This window comes from Hydra vulgaris, chromosome 13 (genome assembly GCF_038396675.1).
Source record: "Hydra vulgaris chromosome 13, alternate assembly HydraT2T_AEP".
Lineage (NCBI taxonomy): Eukaryota > Metazoa > Cnidaria > Hydrozoa > Anthoathecata > Hydridae > Hydra > Hydra vulgaris.
In genome coordinates, this window is record NC_088932.1 from 46059276 (window position 1) to 46081875 (window position 22600).

General features: G+C 28.9%; 4 protein-coding genes across 4 annotated transcripts; 2 read left to right on the forward strand and 2 right to left on the reverse strand.

Annotated features, from left to right (window-relative positions):
- Window positions 1-300: 300 nt before the first annotated feature.
- On the forward strand, window positions 301-3444 carry LOC136089937 (uncharacterized). The gene has a single exon (XM_065816037.1). It carries the CDS (start codon window positions 301-303, stop codon window positions 3442-3444), a length of 3144 nt encoding a protein of 1047 aa, XP_065672109.1.
- A 23-nt stretch (window positions 3445-3467) lies between these two features.
- On the forward strand, window positions 3468-3899 carry LOC136089938 (ATP-dependent DNA helicase PIF1-like). Its single transcript, XM_065816038.1, has one exon. The coding sequence runs from the start codon at window positions 3468-3470 to the stop codon at window positions 3897-3899; it is 432 nt and encodes a 143-aa protein (XP_065672110.1).
- Window positions 3900-9333: 5434 nt separating this feature from the next.
- Window positions 9334-9765, reverse strand: LOC136089939 (ATP-dependent DNA helicase PIF1-like). Its single transcript, XM_065816039.1, has one exon. It carries the CDS (start codon window positions 9763-9765, stop codon window positions 9334-9336), a length of 432 nt encoding a protein of 143 aa, XP_065672111.1.
- Window positions 9766-9788: 23 nt separating this feature from the next.
- LOC136089940 (uncharacterized) lies at window positions 9789-12932 on the reverse strand. Its single transcript, XM_065816040.1, has one exon. The coding sequence runs from the start codon at window positions 12930-12932 to the stop codon at window positions 9789-9791; it is 3144 nt and encodes a 1047-aa protein (XP_065672112.1).
- Window positions 12933-22600: the final 9668 nt, after the last annotated feature.

Sequence of the window (22600 nt, forward strand, 5' to 3'; positions counted from 1 at the left end):
CATATTCGAAATTATAATGCCTGTCTTTCTTTCGCTTCTTTTAAAGCAACTGTAGTTCAACCAATAAATTATGGGCCTCCATGTTTTAAAATATGTGGCCAGATTTATCATCGTGTAGGTAATCTTAGGCCAGATCAAGATATTCCACCAATATATTCTCAATTATATATATATGATCCACTTGCAGCAGTAAATTTTAGAATGCAACAACGTGGTAATGATCTTTGTTTACGTGATTTAATGTTTCAATTGCAAACTATAATTGCTGAACAAAGTCCATTTGCTCTTGCATTTAAAAATATGGCTGAAGTAGAAGATGAAGAAATTCGTCAAGCGGCTATAGAAGGTCGCCAAGCTTCTGTTGTAAAAATGTCTTTACTTGAAGGGGGTGATAGGCGTCGCTATAATCTACCTTCACACGATGAAGTTGCAGTTGTGTTTGTTGGCGAAGATGGTGCTCCCCCAACTTCCAGGGAAGTTGTTATTTACCCAAGAGGTCATCCTTTAAAAATTGTATCAAGTATGTCAGCCAACTTAGATCCTATGATTTATCCTCTCTTTTTCCCAAGAGGTGATGCTGGTTGGCATAATCAGTTAGTGCATAACCCTGAGCGCGCCACACTGGTTAGAAATCATGTTACATTATCTCAGTTCTACAATTATAGACTTTCTGTTCGGCAATTTTTCTGTTCATTATTTTATGGCAAGAAACTATTTCAGCAATATGCTGTAGATGCATATGTAAAAATTGATGGCCGGCGTCTTGCTTTTATCAGAAATAATCAAAATAAACTGAGAAGCGAGCAGTATGATGCCTTACATGAACATGTTAACAACATTGCGAACGAACGTAATGTTAGACCAAAGCGAGTAGTTATTTTGCCATCATCTTATGTAGGAAGTCCTAGAGCTTTAAAAGAAAATTTTGAAGATGCTATGGCAATTATTAAAAAGTATGGCAAACCAGATCTTTTTATTACTTTTACTTGCAACCCAAAATGGCGTGAAATAACAGAAAATTTATATCTAGGTCAGACTGCAAATGATAGACCTGATTTGGTCACTCGAGTATTTAAACTCAAGTTAAATAACCTCCTCAATGATATATTCAAACATGGTGTATTAGGCAAAGTTGTAACGCATGTTCAGGTTATTGAGTTTCAAAAGCGTGGTTTGCCGCATGCCCACATTTTACTTCATTTAGCCAATGATGATAAACTTGAAACAGCACAGGATATCAATAATTTAATATGTGCAGAAATTCCAGGTCCGGTTGTTAATCGTGAACTTTATGATATTATTAAAACTTGCATGATTCACGGCCCATGTGGGATACTGAATCCTAATTCTCCTTGCATAAAAGATGGAGTGTGCAGCAAAAATTATCCTAAAGAATTTAATGCCAACACAGTAGCCGTTCACAATAGTTATCCACAATATAGACGTCGTGATGATGGGTTGGTTATCAATATTAAAGGCAACAATGTAGATAACCGTTGGGTGGTACCTTACAATCCTTGGTTATCTAAGAAATATCAAGCCCACATTAATGTTGAAGCTTGCATGTCTGTAAAGGCTGTTAAATATTTGTACAAATACATATACAAAGGGCATGATTGTGCGAATGTTTTGATAAATGAACAGGTTAATCACAATGAAGTAAATACTTATTTAGATTGTCGTTATGTTAGTGCACCTGAGGCACTGTGGCGAATGTTTGAGTATCCTATAAGTCATATGTCACACACTATTATCCGTCTTAAGGTTCATCTTCCTGAGAATCAGATTGTGTATTTTAGAGAAGGAGAAGAACAAGTGGCTTTAGATCGTGCGCCCCAACGCGATACACACCTTACGGCATGGTTTAAATTAAATTCTGAAAATGAAGGAGCGCATCGCTATTCATATGTAGACATTCCATATCACTTTGTATTTGATGATAAACATTGTAAATGGAAGATAAGACAAAGAGGTGGAAATAAGGTGATAGTAAGAATGTATAAAGTTAGTCCAACAGGAGAATTATTTTTTCTTAGATTGTTACTTTTGCAGGCAAAAGGAGCAACATCTTGGGCGGATTTGCGTACTGTTAATGGAATAGTTCTTGAAACATTTCGTGAAGCATGTGTTTTAAAAGGTTTGTTGCAAGATGACACTGAATGGCAGAATACTCTTTCTGAGGCAGTTTTAACGCGAATGTTTAAGCAAATTAGACAGCTGTTTTCAGTTATTTTAACCTTTTGTGAACCTGACGACCCTTTGCATCTTTGGAATACATACAAAGTTTTTATGATGGAGGATTTCATTCATCGCCAAGTTCCATTTATATTAGCTGAACAAGCTACTCTTCGTCAAATCGAAAAGATTATTAATCAAAGTGGTAAAACGCTATCTGATTATAATTTGCCTGTTGTTGATGAATTCATAGATTTTAATCTAGAAAATTTAAATGATAATGTTCAGCAATCAATTGACGAAGCTAATAGAATGAGACCGCTTCTTAATGTCAATCAATTAAATGTAAGTAATGCTGTCCTTGCTGCATTGAACGAGCAACCAAGTGTAGAAAATCAACATTCCAGATTGTTTTTTATGGATGGATCAGCTGGTAGTGGAAACACGTTTACGTATAATTATTTGGTTGCTGAAACCATAAGTAGGGGTTTTAAATCTGCTACAGCTGCATGGACTGGCATAGCAACAACTCTTCTTACAAATGGATCTACATTGCATGGTTTATTCAAACTTCCTGTCCCAATATTGGATAACACCACATGTAATGTAACCCCTAACTCTATACATGGACATTTTTTAAAACAAGTTAGTTTGTTTTTGCTTGATGAAACATCCATGATACCTAAACATGCCTTAAATGCAATTGATAGGTTGTTAAAAGATGTTTGCAACAACAACTTTCCGTTTGGAGGAAAAGTCATTCTTTTTGGTGGTGACTTCAGGCAAATACTGCCTGTTGTAAAACGAGGACAACCAGCTGAAATTGTAGAATCGTGTATAAAATGTTCCTTACAGTGGCGATGGGTGCAGAAATTTACATTAACTGAAAATATGAGAGTACATGATGAGGAAAGAGAATTTTCCCAATGGCTATTAAAACTTGGTAGTGGAACAATGCCTGTCAAAGAGGAGGATCCTTTTAAAGGATGCATTGAAATACCAAATCAGTGCATTATTAGAGAAAATGAATCGATTGTTGAAAAGATTTTTGGAGATGCTAATCAAAATGATTATTCTAAACGCGTGATTTTAACACCAACTAATGTTGATTCATTATCAATCAATGAAGAAGTGCTTGAATGTCTGCCGGGTGAGGTCAAAATTTATTTAAGTGCTGATCAAATTGATACTGATGACCTTAATGAAAGAAATAACTTTCCTGTTGAGTTTTTGAACAGCTTAACTCCTTCAGGTATGCCACCTCATTAAAATTAAAAATTGGTTGTGTAATTATGCTACTTAGGAATTTAGATCTCAAAGCTGGGCTATGCAATGGTACTCGAATGAAAGTTAGTGTTCTTCAAAATAATTATATTGATGCAGAGATTTTGACAGGTGTTTCTGGTGGTAAACGGGTTTTTGTTCCTCGAATTCAGTTGGCTCCATCAGATTCTAATTTACCTTTTGTTCTGAAACGTCGTCAGTTTCCCGTCAGATTGGCTTATTCAATGACAGTTAATAAAAGTCAAGGTCAAACATTTGATAGAGTTGGGGTATATCTCAAAAAACCGTGTTTCTCTCATGGTCAACTATATGTTGCATATTCAAGAACTAGAGCATTTAATAGTTTGTTTTTCAAAATTGATAAACATCTCATTCAAGGTATGGTAGGTGGAAAGTGTTACACAAATAATGTTATATTTTCTAATGTTCTTAATTTATAGTCTTTTTCATTTTCATTTTTCATTCATTATAGATTTTCATTTCGAAAATTTACTGTTTGTAGGTTGTGAGCACATTTTGTATGTATAACTTTATTTATTATTTTAATTTTTTTTCTTCATAGTTTTTGATAAATATATCTGTCATTTAATATTGTTATAAAATGTGTTTATATTTGTTATATAAAACCATATTTGTTTATAGTTGTACATATGTTAAAATTATGTTTTTCCCATGTTTTCAAAGTGGTGTGACTTGGCATTATGTTGAGCAAGATTGATAACCTTGCCAGCCAAGCGGTGTACTTATAGCAGAGGTGTGACTTGGCAGTATTTAGTGCCAGGCGGTGTTACTGCTTTAGAGCTAGGTTGTGTTGTCTAGCCTTTTTTTAATTATTCTGGAAACGCATAATATCTGTTAATATTTAGCGTAATCTGTATGAGAGAGTATGCAACCTTGATCTTTAAATCTAGGGCGTTTTAATGTCCTAAATTTGAAGTAATTGAATAACTAATATTGAATATAAAAGCAAATATACTTTTATGTATTTATATGTTTAGTAAAAAGATAAATATAGTTAACTTAAAATTGGTTTTCTAATTTTGTCTTTCATGTTTTAATTTGGTTTGTTATTTTTGCTGGATTTTAGGATCAAGGGTGTGGTGTAAATATTCTGTTGTGATGTTTTGTGTTGATAGACTGCTTGGCTTACCTTCACGTTGGTGTCTATTGTTAAAAATGAATAATTGGTAGTTTCATTATTGGAACTTACTGCTTTTATTTATTTACTAAAAGCCAAGACAACATTTTGCTAAAAATGCAATTTATACCTTAATTTGATTTTTATTTTTTTTTAGTATTGTTAATCCTTTTGTACTTGGAAACAGATTTTATACTTACATTTTCGATAAATGTTTATATTAACTGCCATGTCAACATAGGTTACTATAAATAGGTAAATCGATTTTGAGTTTTTGTGTGGTTTTTTTTATTTATTTTTTTGTAATTATGGTATCATAATTCCATTTTTTTTTTCTTTAAGATATACGATTGACGCATTTATACGATTTATAAAAAAAAAACCTGATTTCCTTTTATTGTAAATTTTTTGTCAGTTAAAATGATATAAATATATGCAATTAGTTCAATTTTTTTTAAATTTCTCTTTTTTATGCCTAATAATTTGTTGTACGTAACTTAAGAGATGTTTTTAAAGAGGGGTCGCAACTAAAAACAAACTAAAAACCTTTAAACACATGGAGAGTATTGTAGTTTTGCGCATTTGTCAAATACGAAGTTACTTAAATTTTATAACGGGTTTAACTAATTAATTAGCTTAGTTTGCATTTGCAACACTTTTGAGGAAAGAAAAAATTCTTATATATTTTAAATTCTTATATATATTAAAAAGAAAAAATTCTTAAAAATGTAAATCATTGTTTTACATTTTATTATTTTGGTAAAAAGTCTTCATCAAAAACTTGATTACTCTTAATAAAAATAACTTTATTCTCCTGGCCACCATTAAGGCAAAAACGAGGAAGGGAGGTCCTTTATTAGTGTCAAAATATATGAGAAAATATACTTCAAATATACTGTCAATATACTGTCCTTTATAAGTGTCAAAGTATACTTCATATTAATCTTATTATTTAAAGTTCATGATATAAAAAATATAACAAGAATTTAGCTTTACTTTTTCGTCAATTTAAAGCATGATGAAGTGTTATTATTTTGTGTCAGTAACTAAAAACGTATTGTGTTGAACTTTGTAATGTCTAGGAAAATGGTTCTGCCATACACTGATATGACCTATGTCAGTTTTAAATTACTCAAATAACGTTAAATAATTGGTAAATTAATTTATTTTAATTTTGCAGATGGCCTAATTTTTTAATTTGAAGGCGTTTTTCTTACATAGTATTAGTTAAGGTTTCGCAACTTTAAATTGTGGAAAACAGCCACTGTAAATTAAGCAATAGACCGACCGTAACCCGTATTACGGGTTGCTTTCTGCTAGTAATTATTAAATATTGAAACAAATAAAATCTTTTTAGTTCAAGTATTTTAGTTGATAAAACATCTTTTTAATTTGTGGTGTTATTCAGCCGTGTTTTTACGTTAAGTTGTCTAGCCTTTTCATAATTTTTTCTTTTTTAATTATTTTGGAGAGACAGTAATGTCTGTAATGTGTGCTTACAAATATCTTATGCTATGCGCTATTGTTTCTGTGTTTTGTGTTGATAGAGCTGGGCTGTTATAGCTATTTTTTTAATTCTTTATATTTTTTGTTATATTGTTATCTGTTATATTCTACTAACAATAAAATGCAAATAATACTTTTGTAATTATTTTTCATTTCTTTTTTTAGGTGTTGGCAGGCTTTACTTGGCTTTCTTTTTATGGTACCTGCTGTGTGTAACAGATTTTAAAAAAACTTAACGATGTTAATGTAGTATTTTTTTTGTCGTTAACAATAAGCAGTGATTACTATTAACCCGTACTACGGGTTGCTTACTGCTAGTTTCGATATGGTTACTTTTATTGCGCAATTAAGTCACGTAATTCCGACTAGATGGATGTATTTGTCATAAGTATAAACATATAAATGTTTGGAGTTTGCTCAATGACTGGAAGTTACCTATCTCGAACACCAAAAAATTCTTTCTACGCCTCTGATATATATATATATATATATATATATATATATATATATATATATATATATATATATATATATATATATATATATATATATATTAATATAATAATTGTATATTTGATATAAAGTAAGTTATTTTATATAATAAAATCTTTTTACGAAACCATTTTCATTTCTTTTCTACCTTAGTTATACATCCATCTAGTCGGAATTACGTGACTTAATTGCGCAATAAAAGTAACCATATCGAAACTAGCAGTAAGCAACCCGTAGTACGGGTTAATAGTAATCACTGCTTATTGTTAACGACAAAAAAAATACTACATTAACATCGTTAAGTTTTTTTAAAATCTGTTACACACAGCAGGTACCATAAAAAGAAAGCCAAGTAAAGCCTGCCAACACCTAAAAAAAGAAATGAAAAATAATTACAAAAGTATTATTTGCATTTTATTGTTAGTAGAATATAACAGATAACAATATAACAAAAAATATAAAGAATTAAAAAAATAGCTATAACAGCCCAGCTCTATCAACACAAAACACAGAAACAATAGCGCATAGCATAAGATATTTGTAAGCACACATTACAGACATTACTGTCTCTCCAAAATAATTAAAAAAGAAAAAATTATGAAAAGGCTAGACAACTTAACGTAAAAACACGGCTGAATAACACCACAAATTAAAAAGATGTTTTATCAACTAAAATACTTGAACTAAAAAGATTTTATTTGTTTCAATATTTAATAATTACTAGCAGAAAGCAACCCGTAATACGGGTTACGGTCGGTCTATTGCTTAATTTACAGTGGCTGTTTTCCACAATTTAAAGTTGCGAAACCTTAACTAATACTATGTAAGAAAAACGCCTTCAAATTAAAAAATTAGGCCATCTGCAAAATTAAAATAAATTAATTTACCAATTATTTAACGTTATTTGAGTAATTTAAAACTGACATAGGTCATATCAGTGTATGGCAGAACCATTTTCCTAGACATTACAAAGTTCAACACAATACGTTTTTAGTTACTGACACAAAATAATAACACTTCATCATGCTTTAAATTGACGAAAAAGTAAAGCTAAATTCTTGTTATATTTTTTATATCATGAACTTTAAATAATAAGATTAATATGAAGTATACTTTGACACTTATAAAGGACAGTATATTGACAGTATATTTGAAGTATATTTTCTCATATATTTTGACACTAATAAAGGACCTCCCTTCCTCGTTTTTGCCTTAATGGTGGCCAGGAGAATAAAGTTATTTTTATTAAGAGTAATCAAGTTTTTGATGAAGACTTTTTACCAAAATAATAAAATGTAAAACAATGATTTACATTTTTAAGAATTTTTTCTTTTTAATATATATAAGAATTTAAAATATATAAGAATTTTTTCTTTCCTCAAAAGTGTTGCAAATGCAAACTAAGCTAATTAATTAGTTAAACCCGTTATAAAATTTAAGTAACTTCGTATTTGACAAATGCGCAAAACTACAATACTCTCCATGTGTTTAAAGGTTTTTAGTTTGTTTTTAGTTGCGACCCCTCTTTAAAAACATCTCTTAAGTTACGTACAACAAATTATTAGGCATAAAAAAGAGAAATTTAAAAAAAATTGAACTAATTGCATATATTTATATCATTTTAACTGACAAAAAATTTACAATAAAAGGAAATCAGGTTTTTTTTTTATAAATCGTATAAATGCGTCAATCGTATATCTTAAAGAAAAAAAAAATGGAATTATGATACCATAATTACAAAAAAATAAATAAAAAAAACCACACAAAAACTCAAAATCGATTTACCTATTTATAGTAACCTATGTTGACATGGCAGTTAATATAAACATTTATCGAAAATGTAAGTATAAAATCTGTTTCCAAGTACAAAAGGATTAACAATACTAAAAAAAAATAAAAATCAAATTAAGGTATAAATTGCATTTTTAGCAAAATGTTGTCTTGGCTTTTAGTAAATAAATAAAAGCAGTAAGTTCCAATAATGAAACTACCAATTATTCATTTTTAACAATAGACACCAACGTGAAGGTAAGCCAAGCAGTCTATCAACACAAAACATCACAACAGAATATTTACACCACACCCTTGATCCTAAAATCCAGCAAAAATAACAAACCAAATTAAAACATGAAAGACAAAATTAGAAAACCAATTTTAAGTTAACTATATTTATCTTTTTACTAAACATATAAATACATAAAAGTATATTTGCTTTTATATTCAATATTAGTTATTCAATTACTTCAAATTTAGGACATTAAAACGCCCTAGATTTAAAGATCAAGGTTGCATACTCTCTCATACAGATTACGCTAAATATTAACAGATATTATGCGTTTCCAGAATAATTAAAAAAAGGCTAGACAACACAACCTAGCTCTAAAGCAGTAACACCGCCTGGCACTAAATACTGCCAAGTCACACCTCTGCTATAAGTACACCGCTTGGCTGGCAAGGTTATCAATCTTGCTCAACATAATGCCAAGTCACACCACTTTGAAAACATGGGGAAAACATAATTTTAACATATGTACAACTATAAACAAATATGGTTTTATATAACAAATATAAACACATTTTATAACAATATTAAATGACAGATATATTTATCAAAAACTATGAAGAAAAAAAATTAAAATAATAAATAAAGTTATACATACAAAATGTGCTCACAACCTACAAACAGTAAATTTTCGAAATGAAAATCTATAATGAATGAAAAATGAAAATGAAAAAGACTATAAATTAAGAACATTAGAAAATATAACATTATTTGTGTAACACTTTCCACCTACCATACCTTGAATGAGATGTTTATCAATTTTGAAAAACAAACTATTAAATGCTCTAGTTCTTGAATATGCAACATATAGTTGACCATGAGAGAAACACGGTTTTTTGAGATATACCCCAACTCTATCAAATGTTTGACCTTGACTTTTATTAACTGTCATTGAATAAGCCAATCTGACGGGAAACTGACGACGTTTCAGAACAAAAGGTAAATTAGAATCTGATGGAGCCAACTGAATTCGAGGAACAAAAACCCGTTTACCACCAGAAACACCTGTCAAAATCTCTGCATCAATATAATTATTTTGAAGAACACTAACTTTCATTCGAGTACCATTGCATAGCCCAGCTTTGAGATCTAAATTCCTAAGTAGCATAATTACACAACCAATTTTTAATTTTAATGAGGTGGCATACCTGAAGGAGTTAAGCTGTTCAAAAACTCAACAGGAAAGTTATTTCTTTCATTAAGGTCATCAGTATCAATTTGATCAGCACTTAAATAAATTTTGACCTCACCCGGCAGACATTCAAGCACTTCTTCATTGATTGATAATGAATCAACATTAGTTGGTGTTAAAATCACGCGTTTAGAATAATCATTTTGATTAGCATCTCCAAAAATCTTTTCAACAATCGATTCATTTTCTCTAATAATGCACTGATTTGGTATTTCAATGCATCCTTTAAAAGGATCCTCCTCTTTGACAGGCATTGTTCCACTACCAAGTTTTAATAGCCATTGGGAAAATTCTCTTTCCTCATCATGTACTCTCATATTTTCAGTTAATGTAAATTTCTGCACCCATCGCCACTGTAAGGAACATTTTATACACGATTCTACAATTTCAGCTGGTTGTCCTCGTTTTACAACAGGCAGTATTTGCCTGAAGTCACCACCAAAAAGAATGACTTTTCCTCCAAACGGAAAGTTGTTGTTGCAAACATCTTTTAACAACCTATCAATTGCATTTAAGGCATGTTTAGGTATCATGGATGTTTCATCAAGCAAAAACAAACTAACTTGTTTTAAAAAATGTCCATGTATAGAGTTAGGGGTTACATTACATGTGGTGTTATCCAATATTGGGACAGGAAGTTTGAATAAACCATGCAATGTAGATCCATTTGTAAGAAGAGTTGTTGCTATGCCAGTCCATGCAGCTGTAGCAGATTTAAAACCCCTACTTATGGTTTCAGCAACCAAATAATTATACGTAAACGTGTTTCCACTACCAGCTGATCCATCCATAAAAAACAATCTGGAATGTTGATTTTCTACACTTGGTTGCTCGTTCAATGCAGCAAGGACAGCATTACTTACATTTAATTGATTGACATTAAGAAGCGGTCTCATTCTATTAGCTTCGTCAATTGATTGCTGAACATTATCATTTAAATTTTCTAGATTAAAATCTATGAATTCATCAACAACAGGCAAATTATAATCAGATAGCGTTTTACCACTTTGATTAATAATCTTTTCGATTTGACGAAGAGTAGCTTGTTCAGCTAATATAAATGGAACTTGGCGATGAATGAAATCCTCCATCATAAAAACTTTGTATGTATTCCAAAGATGCAAAGGGTCGTCAGGTTCACAAAAGGTTAAAATAACTGAAAACAGCTGTCTAATTTGCTTAAACATTCGCGTTAAAACTGCCTCAGAAAGAGTATTCTGCCATTCAGTGTCATCTTGCAACAAACCTTTTAAAACACATGCTTCACGAAATGTTTCAAGAACTATTCCATTAACAGTACGCAAATCCGCCCAAGATGTTGCTCCTTTTGCCTGCAAAAGTAACAATCTAAGAAAAAATAATTCTCCTGTTGGACTAACTTTATACATTCTTACTATCACCTTATTTCCACCTCTTTGTCTTATCTTCCATTTACAATGTTTATCATCAAATACAAAGTGATATGGAATGTCTACATATGAATAGCGATGCGCTCCTTCATTTTCAGAATTTAATTTAAACCATGCCGTAAGGTGTGTATCGCGTTGGGGCGCACGATCTAAAGCCACTTGTTCTTCTCCTTCTCTAAAATACACAATCTGATTCTCAGGAAGATGAACCTTAAGACGGATAATAGTGTGTGACATATGACTTATAGGATACTCAAACATTCGCCACAGTGCCTCAGGTGCACTAACATAACGACAATCTAAATAAGTATTTACTTCATTGTGATTAACCTGTTCATTTATCAAAACATTCGCACAATCATGCCCTTTGTATATGTATTTGTACAAATATTTAACAGCCTTTACAGACATGCAAGCTTCAACATTAATGTGGGCTTGATATTTCTTAGATAACCAAGGATTGTAAGGTACCACCCAACGGTTATCTACATTGTTGCCTTTAATATTGATAACCAACCCATCATCACGACGTCTATATTGTGGATAACTATTGTGAACGGCTACTGTGTTGGCATTAAATTCTTTAGGATAATTTTTGCTGCACACTCCATCTTTTATGCAAGGAGAATTAGGATTCAGTATCCCACATGGGCCGTGAATCATGCAAGTTTTAATAATATCATAAAGTTCACGATTAACAACCGGACCTGGAATTTCTGCACATATTAAATTATTGATATCCTGTGCTGTTTCAAGTTTATCATCATTGGCTAAATGAAGTAAAATGTGGGCATGCGGCAAACCACGCTTTTGAAACTCAATAACCTGAACATGCGTTACAACTTTGCCTAATACACCATGTTTGAATATATCATTGAGGAGGTTATTTAACTTGAGTTTAAATACTCGAGTGACCAAATCAGGTCTATCATTTGCAGTCTGACCTAGATATAAATTTTCTGTTATTTCACGCCATTTTGGGTTGCAAGTAAAAGTAATAAAAAGATCTGGTTTGCCATACTTTTTAATAATTGCCATAGCATCTTCAAAATTTTCTTTTAAAGCTCTAGGACTTCCTACATAAGATGATGGCAAAATAACTACTCGCTTTGGTCTAACATTACGTTCGTTCGCAATGTTGTTAACATGTTCATGTAAGGCATCATACTGCTCGCTTCTCAGTTTATTTTGATTATTTCTGATAAAAGCAAGACGCCGGCCATCAATTTTTACATATGCATCTACAGCATATTGCTGAAATAGTTTCTTGCCATAAAATAATGAACAGAAAAATTGCCGAACAGAAAGTCTATAATTGTAGAACTGAGATAATGTAACATGATTTCTAACCAGTGTGGCGCGCTCAGGGTTATGCACTAACTGATTATGCCAACCAGCATCACCTCTTGGGAAAAAGAGAGGATAAATCATAGGATCTAAGTTGGCTGACATACTTGATACAATTTTTAAAGGATGACCTCTTGGGTAAATAACAACTTCCCTGGAAGTTGGGGGAGCACCATCTTCGCCAACAAACACAACTGCAACTTCATCGTGTGAAGGTAGATTATAGCGACGCCTATCACCCCCTTCAAGTAAAGACATTTTTACAACAGAAGCTTGGCGACCTTCTATAGCCGCTTGACGAATTTCTTCATCTTCTACTTCAGCCATATTTTTAAATGCAAGAGCAAATGGACTTTGTTCAGCAATTATAGTTTGCAATTGAAACATTAAATCACGTAAACAAAGATCATTACCACGTTGTTGCATTCTAAAATTTACTGCTGCAAGTGGATCATATATATATAATTGAGAATATATTGGTGGAATATCTTGATCTGGCCTAAGATTACCTACACGATGATAAATCTGGCCACATATTTTAAAACATGGAGGCCCATAATTTATTGGTTGAACTACAGTTGCTTTAAAAGAAGCGAAAGAAAGACAGGCATTATAATTTCGAATATGTTTTAAAAAATTAACATTAGCATTACGATCTACATAATTCCCTGTGAATAAATCCTGTAAAACTTGTGTAAATGGTGAAAGTGGAGGTAAAGCTACCTTACCATTATGGCAACATAGAAAATGTGTTTCATCTGGAAATTTCTTAGCACCACAGTGCTGACAAATTTGATTCATTTCTCCTAAATAATTATAATCTGGAATAGCATTACTTTTTGCTATAGAATACATTCGTCTTTGTCGAGCAGATCTTCTTACATTTTGGCGAATATTAACTTCAACTCGAATTAGACTATTTCTTTCATTTTGTAAATGATTAATTTCATCTCGCCTAAGTCTATTTCTTTCATTTCGTCTACGATTATTTTCAACATGCCTTATAGCACTTACATCGTCTTGTAAATACATAACTTCATCTAGCCTATCATCCATTTCAATGTCATCATTAAACATATTTATCAAAGCAACACTAACTATTTCTTTGTTTTACTACTCTAAAGTTTACAATAAAATAAAAAAAATTAATAAATAACTAAAAAAATCTTATTCGAAAAATTCTAAAATAAAGAAACCAAATAAATGCAAAATAAAATTTATTTGCCATCATCAAAAGTAATGCACCTGTATTACTTTTTCTTAAGTTTATTTAATTAAAATTAAGAAAAACCTGCAACCATATTAGCAAAGACTTATAAAAAAAAGTTAAAATTTATTTTGTTTCTAACAAAAAAAATTTAGAAAATAAACAAATATCCTTTTTTATTAGAAACAGTTAAGTGTTTCTAATAATATATATATATATATATATATATATATATATATATATATATATATATATATATATATATATATATATATATATATATATATATGTTTATATAGATATATATAGATATATATATATATATATATATATATATATATATATATATATATATATATATATATATATATATATATATATATATATATATATATATATATATATATATATATATATATGTATATATAGATATATATAGATATATATATAGATATATATATATATATATATATATATATATATATATATATATATATATATATATATATATATATATATATATATATATATATATATACCTACATACATACATACATACATATACATACATATATCCTTGGAGTCGCGGACAGCGTCATAGTTCATGTGTTGGGAGAAAACATTGAACAAAACGCATAATAAAACTTATAAATGCGTTATGTACAAAACAAGTTATTAACCCCCCCCCCCCCCAACACACAAAATATGACGCTGCTGCAACTCCAAGGATATATATATATATATATATATATATATATATATATATATATATATATATATATATATATATATATATATATATATATATTGAACTATTTATTAGTGAAAACATATGAATTCCAAAATTTTCTTTATAACATATATAATACATTTTATAAATAAACCTCTACAATTTCCTTGGTACAACAACTCGATCATGATTAATAACAACTCTGTAAACATGAGTTTTCTAATAATCTAAATCTTTATAAATTATAAACAATTAAACTTAAATAAAAATGTATGAAAATGATTAATGGTATATTAAATATAGAAAAACAAACATATAACATCTATAAGAATTATAGTAACTTATATTTTCAATATTAACATCTATAACACATTTAAAAGTACAATTTAAAAAAAGATTACAATAAACTAATTACTTGATAAAATTTTAAAAAGATTTTATATTACCTATCAATTTAAGCTACTAAACATTATCTACCTAATGTCAACTTAAACATTTTTATAACCAAGTGTTTTCTTAAAGGTCAGACTTCTTTAAGAAAACAATTCGTTAAGAAAAGTCTGGAAACTACTTAAAAACTAAGAAATAGTGTATTTTACAGAATACAGAATTGTAACTAATATCGAACAATAGGTATAACTATGCGCACTAATAATAATATTCACTGTGCTATTTCAGATAAAAGTCACTAATTTATGCTTCTGCTTGAGGAAATTATATTAATGTATTTATATTAAGAAACAAAAGCAGCGAGTTCTAGTAATGAAACTACCTATTAATCATTTTTAACAACAGACACTAACGTAAAGATAAAGGTAACATCATTACACAAAAAATAATTAAAGATGTTATGTATTTTCAGAATAGTTATATTGAAGGCTAGACTACACTTAGACCTAAAGCAGTAACACCACTTGACTGGTAAGGTTGACGAATCTTGCTCTAGATTTATATCTCAAATATATTGTGTGTTATAGTTATACTAACTATAAAACACAATATTTTTTTAAATGTTATATAACATATAAAAACACCTCATTTAACAATCATGTACACATTAGATAAAATCAGGGATGCAGAGTACCAAAAAGGATTCCGGATTAGAAAGTCACAAAAAGATTACTTTATCCTAGTTTTTGGTATACAGGAGCACTAAAAATATAAATAAGTTTATGGACTACTAATAGGAAAAAAATTAAGACTTTTAGGTTAGAGGAACAATCGTTTTTTTAGCCCAGAATTCTTAGGTATTATGGAGGCAAGGACTCCTGGCTTATAAACAATAAGTTTCAAGTCATTAAATCTCATGAAATTATTATAGCAGATAATAAGTCAACAAACATGTTTAGAGCGTCTGGACACTACAGACTTGGAAAATGTAGATACAAAAAGCTGGAGTCCTTTTGGGACTTCGCATCCGTGGATAAAATACATTTCATACTATTATAAAAACACATTTATATAAACACGTTTATATAAACACATTTATAAAACAACTATATATATCACCACATACACGTATTTATCAAACTACATATATCATCTCATACACATATTTATCAAAAACTTTTTAACTTTGAGCATAAGATAAACATATAAGCAAACCTGTAACAGCTATAAAACGACATTTATTAGCATTAACTATTTTTAATGTAACAAAGAATGCAGACTACGATTTACAACATTGTAATGAAAAAGATGAAACCATTTAAGAACAACATTATAAATTTCAAATAATACATATTCAGATACCTTAAAATAAAGCATAACACAACATTCTTTTGACAAATTCCAGAAGAATTTTTTTTTGTTTTTCTATTCCTTGTTATTTTTCCAATGAATATAAAATATACATATAGATATAGAGCAATATAAAATAGATTGAAATAAACGCAAACTTATGTATATAAACTTACATGAACACAAACAACAATCTTATTCTATTTAACTTTTCATATTAAACACATAAATAAAATTTTATACTCATTATTCTTTCTACAAAAAATAATCTTAATCTATAAATAAGAAAATGAATTGAACTTACTAAAAAAGCCATCAGCTCCTCTTAATTGCTCCAGAAAATAAAACAATACTTGCTTAAAATGTTCTAAAAAGACTAACGACAAAACTGAAACAGTTTACTAAAAAAGAAATTTTAGTTATAAACTTCTTCTATAAAATGAAAACAGGCTATAAAAATTAGAAAAATAAAAGCAACCAACAACAAACAAACGATTATTTAAATTTTCTATTTTAAACTATGAACAACATCAATTCTTTTCGAAAATAATAATATATCAGATCTAATTTTCTTGCTTGCTTGCTTGCTTGCGAAAGACCGCATGGAATATATAACCGCGCATTCAAAAGTCTAGAGACTACTTAAGGACTAAGAAATGGTGTATTTTACAGAATACAGAACCGTCATTAACAACACGAACATTAGGCGTAACTATGCGCACTATTCATTAGCGTATTAATATTTAGATTAATATTTATATATATATATATATATATATATATATATATATATATATATATATATATATATATATATATATATATATATATAATAATATATATATATATATATATATATATATATATATATATATTTATATATATATATAAGTATATATATATATATATATCATATATATTTATATATATTTATATATATATATAAATATATATATATATATATATACATATTTATATATATATATATATATATATATATATATATATATATATATATATATATATATAATATATATATATATATATATATATATATATATATATATATATATATATATATATAGTATGCAGCAAGTAGTCGAACTTGCAAAAAAATGTACAGCGAGTAGTGGAACTTCAATAAAAAATGTACAGCAAGTAGTCGAAATTACAAAAAAAATTTACATTGAGTAGTGGAACTTGCAAAAAAAGTTACAGCGAGTAGTGGAACTTGCAAAAAAAATGTACAGTGAGTAGTGGAACTTGCAAAGATATGTACTCGGAGTCGTGGAACTTGCAAAAAATATGTATAGCTGGTAGTGGAACTTGCAAAAAAAAATTACAGCGAGTCGTGGAACTAGCACAAAAAAAGTTACAGCGAGTAGTTGAACTTGCTAAAATACTAATTGAGTAGTGGAACTTTTTTTCGATAGACGGGTCTATTTTACATTCACGTCGTGTCTATTGTTGACAAAGATTATTATATAGTTTCATTAATGGAATTTATTATCTTAATCAGTAACTAAAAGCCAAGATATAAATAAATTAAAATAATATTATAAAACATTTTTTTGTTTTTCAAATTTTTTTCAGGTCAGAGGGGGAACCATCTATAACTATCACTAAGCATTATGTGATGTACTTTTAATTTTGGTTTTATATTAAAGTTTATTATTTTAATTGCATTTAAATATTTTTTTGAATCTCATTAAAAATATAATTTTATTTAGTTTGTAAAAGGAGGGGGGGGTGCGGTGACACGCCTCCTTCCCCATCTACACCCCTTGAAACAAATGGTGCGCTGCTAGTGATGTTGTAAAGTAGTAAAATATAATTTTTGATTTGATACTAGATTTCTTTTTTATTATGAAGATATATATTTATAAAAAGAAATATTCATTTTTGATAATAGGGCGTTTGAAACCATCACCCTTACATCCACCCAAAGACAAAGATAAAACTTCTATATTTGACTGTGGTCTGATAGCTAATTACAAAACATCTTGTACATAAAAATTTACATATTTATTAAAAAAAACACTTTTTTATAAATATTGTTAGTCTTTATTGCTGGTATGGATGGTGATTTTGTGCCCCCTCTTGCCCCCGGATACACCCGTATTCTAGAAACCTATATAAATTTGTAGATAACTCTTGTATCTATCTTTTGATACCAAGATGTAAACTTTTGGATAAGAATTGATTAAGTTATAATAGTTTTCGTTTATAAAAACTTTATTTTGACCACAGCTTCTTCAACAAATCCTAATATCAAAAAATTGGTACTTAAAACATCGTAACTTTTTGTAGGGTGGTTCGATTTTAAAAATTTTTTCATTTTTGGAATATTGAAATGAAGCTCTTTTTAATGATATATAACTTCCTAGAATTTGATGTATTTAAAAATATATAAATATATATATATATATCATTTATTATTTCTAAATATAGCATCATTTATTATTTCTGAATACTATATTAATGTTAGTCTGCAAAGTTAAAATCAATTTAGAACATCGTTATTAGTTCTTTTGCGATTGGCACATCCACATCTGTCTCTCTAATTTTTTAAATAGGTGGTCAAAGCTTGCCCAATAGATAGGTTCTCAGCATTAGAATGCTTTTTTATTACACTTTCTAAAGAGAAATATGGCAAATTGATTACTTATTTTACCTAAGTCATAGGGTCATCTATGCATAATGATGTCCGATGATGACCCGGTTTATTGAACACCATCCCCCTTTATCAAACTCTCTCAATTTTTTGCCATCTCCCATTAATAATGATGTCAGTTATTTTTATCATATTATGATGGTATATCTGAATTGTTAATATAATATAAAAAATGCATATACCATCAATTTTTTTCTGTTTTTTTAAATTATACATTTTTAAAATTATACATTTATTCTCAACAGTACTCAATTGAAGTAAAAAAATAAATAAATTGTTCTTTCAAATAAGCAAGCTTATTTCTGAATTTAAGTTGTTTTTCCGATGATCCTGTACAATTTTAAGCAACAAAAGCAAGAAGTTTTTATACCACATTGTTATTGTAAATACCTCTAAAACCTGCTCATAGATAGCAAAAATTGTTTTACTTTTTTTTTAATTCAACTTTTTAATTGACATTGTTTTGGTCTCAACATCCCCTCCCCATTGTCAATTACTGTCAAACTGTTCAGCTCACACTGCCCCTCTATCTACTGGCATCATTTATGGATGATCCGATAGCCTAAATATTATATATATATATATACATATATTTTTTTTTTTTTTTTTTTTTTTTTTTACTTTATTTACAACACCTTTTGATATACAACAAAACCTTACAAAGATTCAATCTGAGTTATTTAAACGTAATAAATTTAACATCAATAAAAAAGTAAAGCTGTCGTCTTTTAAAATGTAAAGAGTGTTGTCAAAATATGTTGAAAATAAAATTAAGTTACTTATATAATCACGTTCAACAATGATGAACATTCTTACTGTAGTAAGAATTAGTACTAGTTAACAAATTTGAACAAATAAATATAAAATTGTGAAAAAACAATGAACAAATAAGTACTTTAACTTGAACTTTAACTAAATCTTGAATTTGAAATAATTGGTACTAATTTGTTCAAGCATAACCTTAAAAAATAAGTTTGTATAATAAATTTTATGTATAACTAGTTATAAATATAGTTAACTATCAGGAGTTATATGTATAACTACATGCATTTTAAAGCATATTATTCTATTTATATATTACTTTAGATCATATTACTTTAAAAACTGGACCCAGAGGCTTTATTCACAATAACTCTGTGGTACTCTAGATTAAAAATTAAAAAGTTTCTGTTTTTGTTCCTCAATGTAGGGAAAAGGCGCCTATGATGGCATAGCGCCTATGATGGCATACCGGTCATATTTCCATTTAAATTGGTTTTGGTAAAAAAATGATTAGACCTACATGACTATACTGACTTTACATTAGTTTTAGTGAAAAAACGTCCCTTGTGCACAAATATTGTTTTTATAATCAACAAAAATCGATTTTGGGATGTGCTGTTGTAGTTTTATTTCCTTCATATATTTAAGATTGTGATTTTACTATTAACTGTGCAGAAATGAAATTTTCATGCATTTTATATTCAAGTTTTGTGCATTTAGTGGAATAGTTACTTTAATTTTATCTTTTGAACAAAGCATACACAGCTTGTTTTAATGAAAATGACGACTTTTACCCATGATGGCATACTGACGAGTTGGGGGTGTTGAAATATTGACGAGTTGTGAAAACCTTTTTTTTTTATATAAGAAAAACTTATTTTTAAGTAAAATTAAAAGAAAGCGATGCTCCAACATTTTTTTTTGGTCAAAAAAGTACGTAAAACGCAATATATCCTATGCGCATGCGCAAAATTTTACAATGCTGGTGCGTAGCATGAAATGGTAAATTAGGATGGTTTCGAGTAATTTCTGACTTTTCTGAGGGAAGACTCTAAGGTTAAATGAAATCATTAAGTTACCCTCAATCCTAACTAGCCCCATCCTCCCCTATGCTATCATAGGAGCAGTGGTTGCCTATGATGGCATACTTGTGCTTTTTTTTACAATAAGAATAACTTATAAAAAAATAAAACTGATGAAAACTCCCAAGGTAATTATTGTTCTAGATATAACAAGGAATGTATCCATATCAAAACTTTTATTATTGGTCTTCAGGATACTGAATAATGAAGCTTCAAAGTTAAGTATGCCATCATAGGCGTCTTTCCCCTACTTCATAAGTCCCTTAAGTTTTATGGACCTTATTAAATTTAAAGTTAAAAGTTTTGGAGCCTAAAATAAGTTACAGAAACCCATTTCCCCCTATTTTGATATTCTTTTTTAATAAAGAAAATTGGGAATTCTTTGACTTTCAAACCTGCATTTCTTCGTGGAACACTGCAGTGTCCCATGCATGCGTGCTTGGTTTTTGACAACACTTGAACTTGCATCAGTTAATTGTTTGCAGATAATATACTCAAGAACTATATTCAAATATCATATGAACATGTTAAAGAATGTTCATATGATATCTGAACATCACAAATTTAATAATATTGTTGTGATATGTTCTATAAATTATACCATATTAGATTATTATATGAAAATAAGATAGGATATGAAGACAATGATCAAAGAATAAATTTACTTATAGAAATTTAGATGTTTGTTTATTAGTTTCAGAATATTAAATTATGTGTCACTAAAAAATATAGATGCTTTTGCATCCAGTGTCTATTGTAAACCCAATGTCAGCATTGTAAAGTAGGTTTTTACATTTTTGTTTTTGTTTTTTTGTTTAACGACTTATCCTAATTGATCACTTTTTTTCAGGATTCTCTTCATAGGTTCAAGCTCATTACCCATAATACGTGTTCAATAACCCATAATACGTTAGTCATTGTAAGTAATAAATTAGGAAATAATTATTTGTGAAATATTGTAGTCATTAATGACTTCAACCTGGTTAATAATTAAAATTGCTCGAATAATAAGGTTCCTTATTAAAATTGCTCTCTCTCTCTGTCTCTCTCTCTCTCTCTCTCTCTCTCTCTCTCTCTCTCTCTCTCTCTCTCTCTCTCTCTCTCTTTATATATATATATATATATATATATATATATATATATATATATATATATATATATATATATATATATATATATATATACATATATATATATATACAGGTACCGAAAAAAGTTTAGAACCACTCAACAATTTTGCGTAATTTTATTATTTTTTCAATGTATGGAACTAATATTGAACTTTGATGATAAATTATATATATGTATAGGACATGCTTTAATTAAAACCTAAAAGAATTTACACCGCATTCAATTGCATACACATTAAGCGATCAATAAACAAACAAACACAAATGTATTGAATTCAAATGAAAATAAATGCATTTTAAAGATTTAAACTTTTTAATAAATACATTTAAACAAAGCAATGTAAATATTTATATCAATATTTACATGGATATCCTTTGTTTTTAATCACCAGATGAAGTCTTCTAGGCATACTTTCAACCAACTTTGAACACTGATCTTTATTAGCTTCCAGACACCAAACTCGTCTGATTTCATCCTTCAAGGATTCTGTAGATATACATTTGGTTCTATCAAGATTATCTTTGATGTATTTCAATAAATTTTCAATCGGATTAAGATCCGGACTATTTCCAGGCCAAAAAGTACTTCAATTTTGTTGTCTACGAACCAAGCCTTTGATATTTTAGAGGTGTGACAAGTGGCATTATCTTGCTGAAATATTGAACAGTG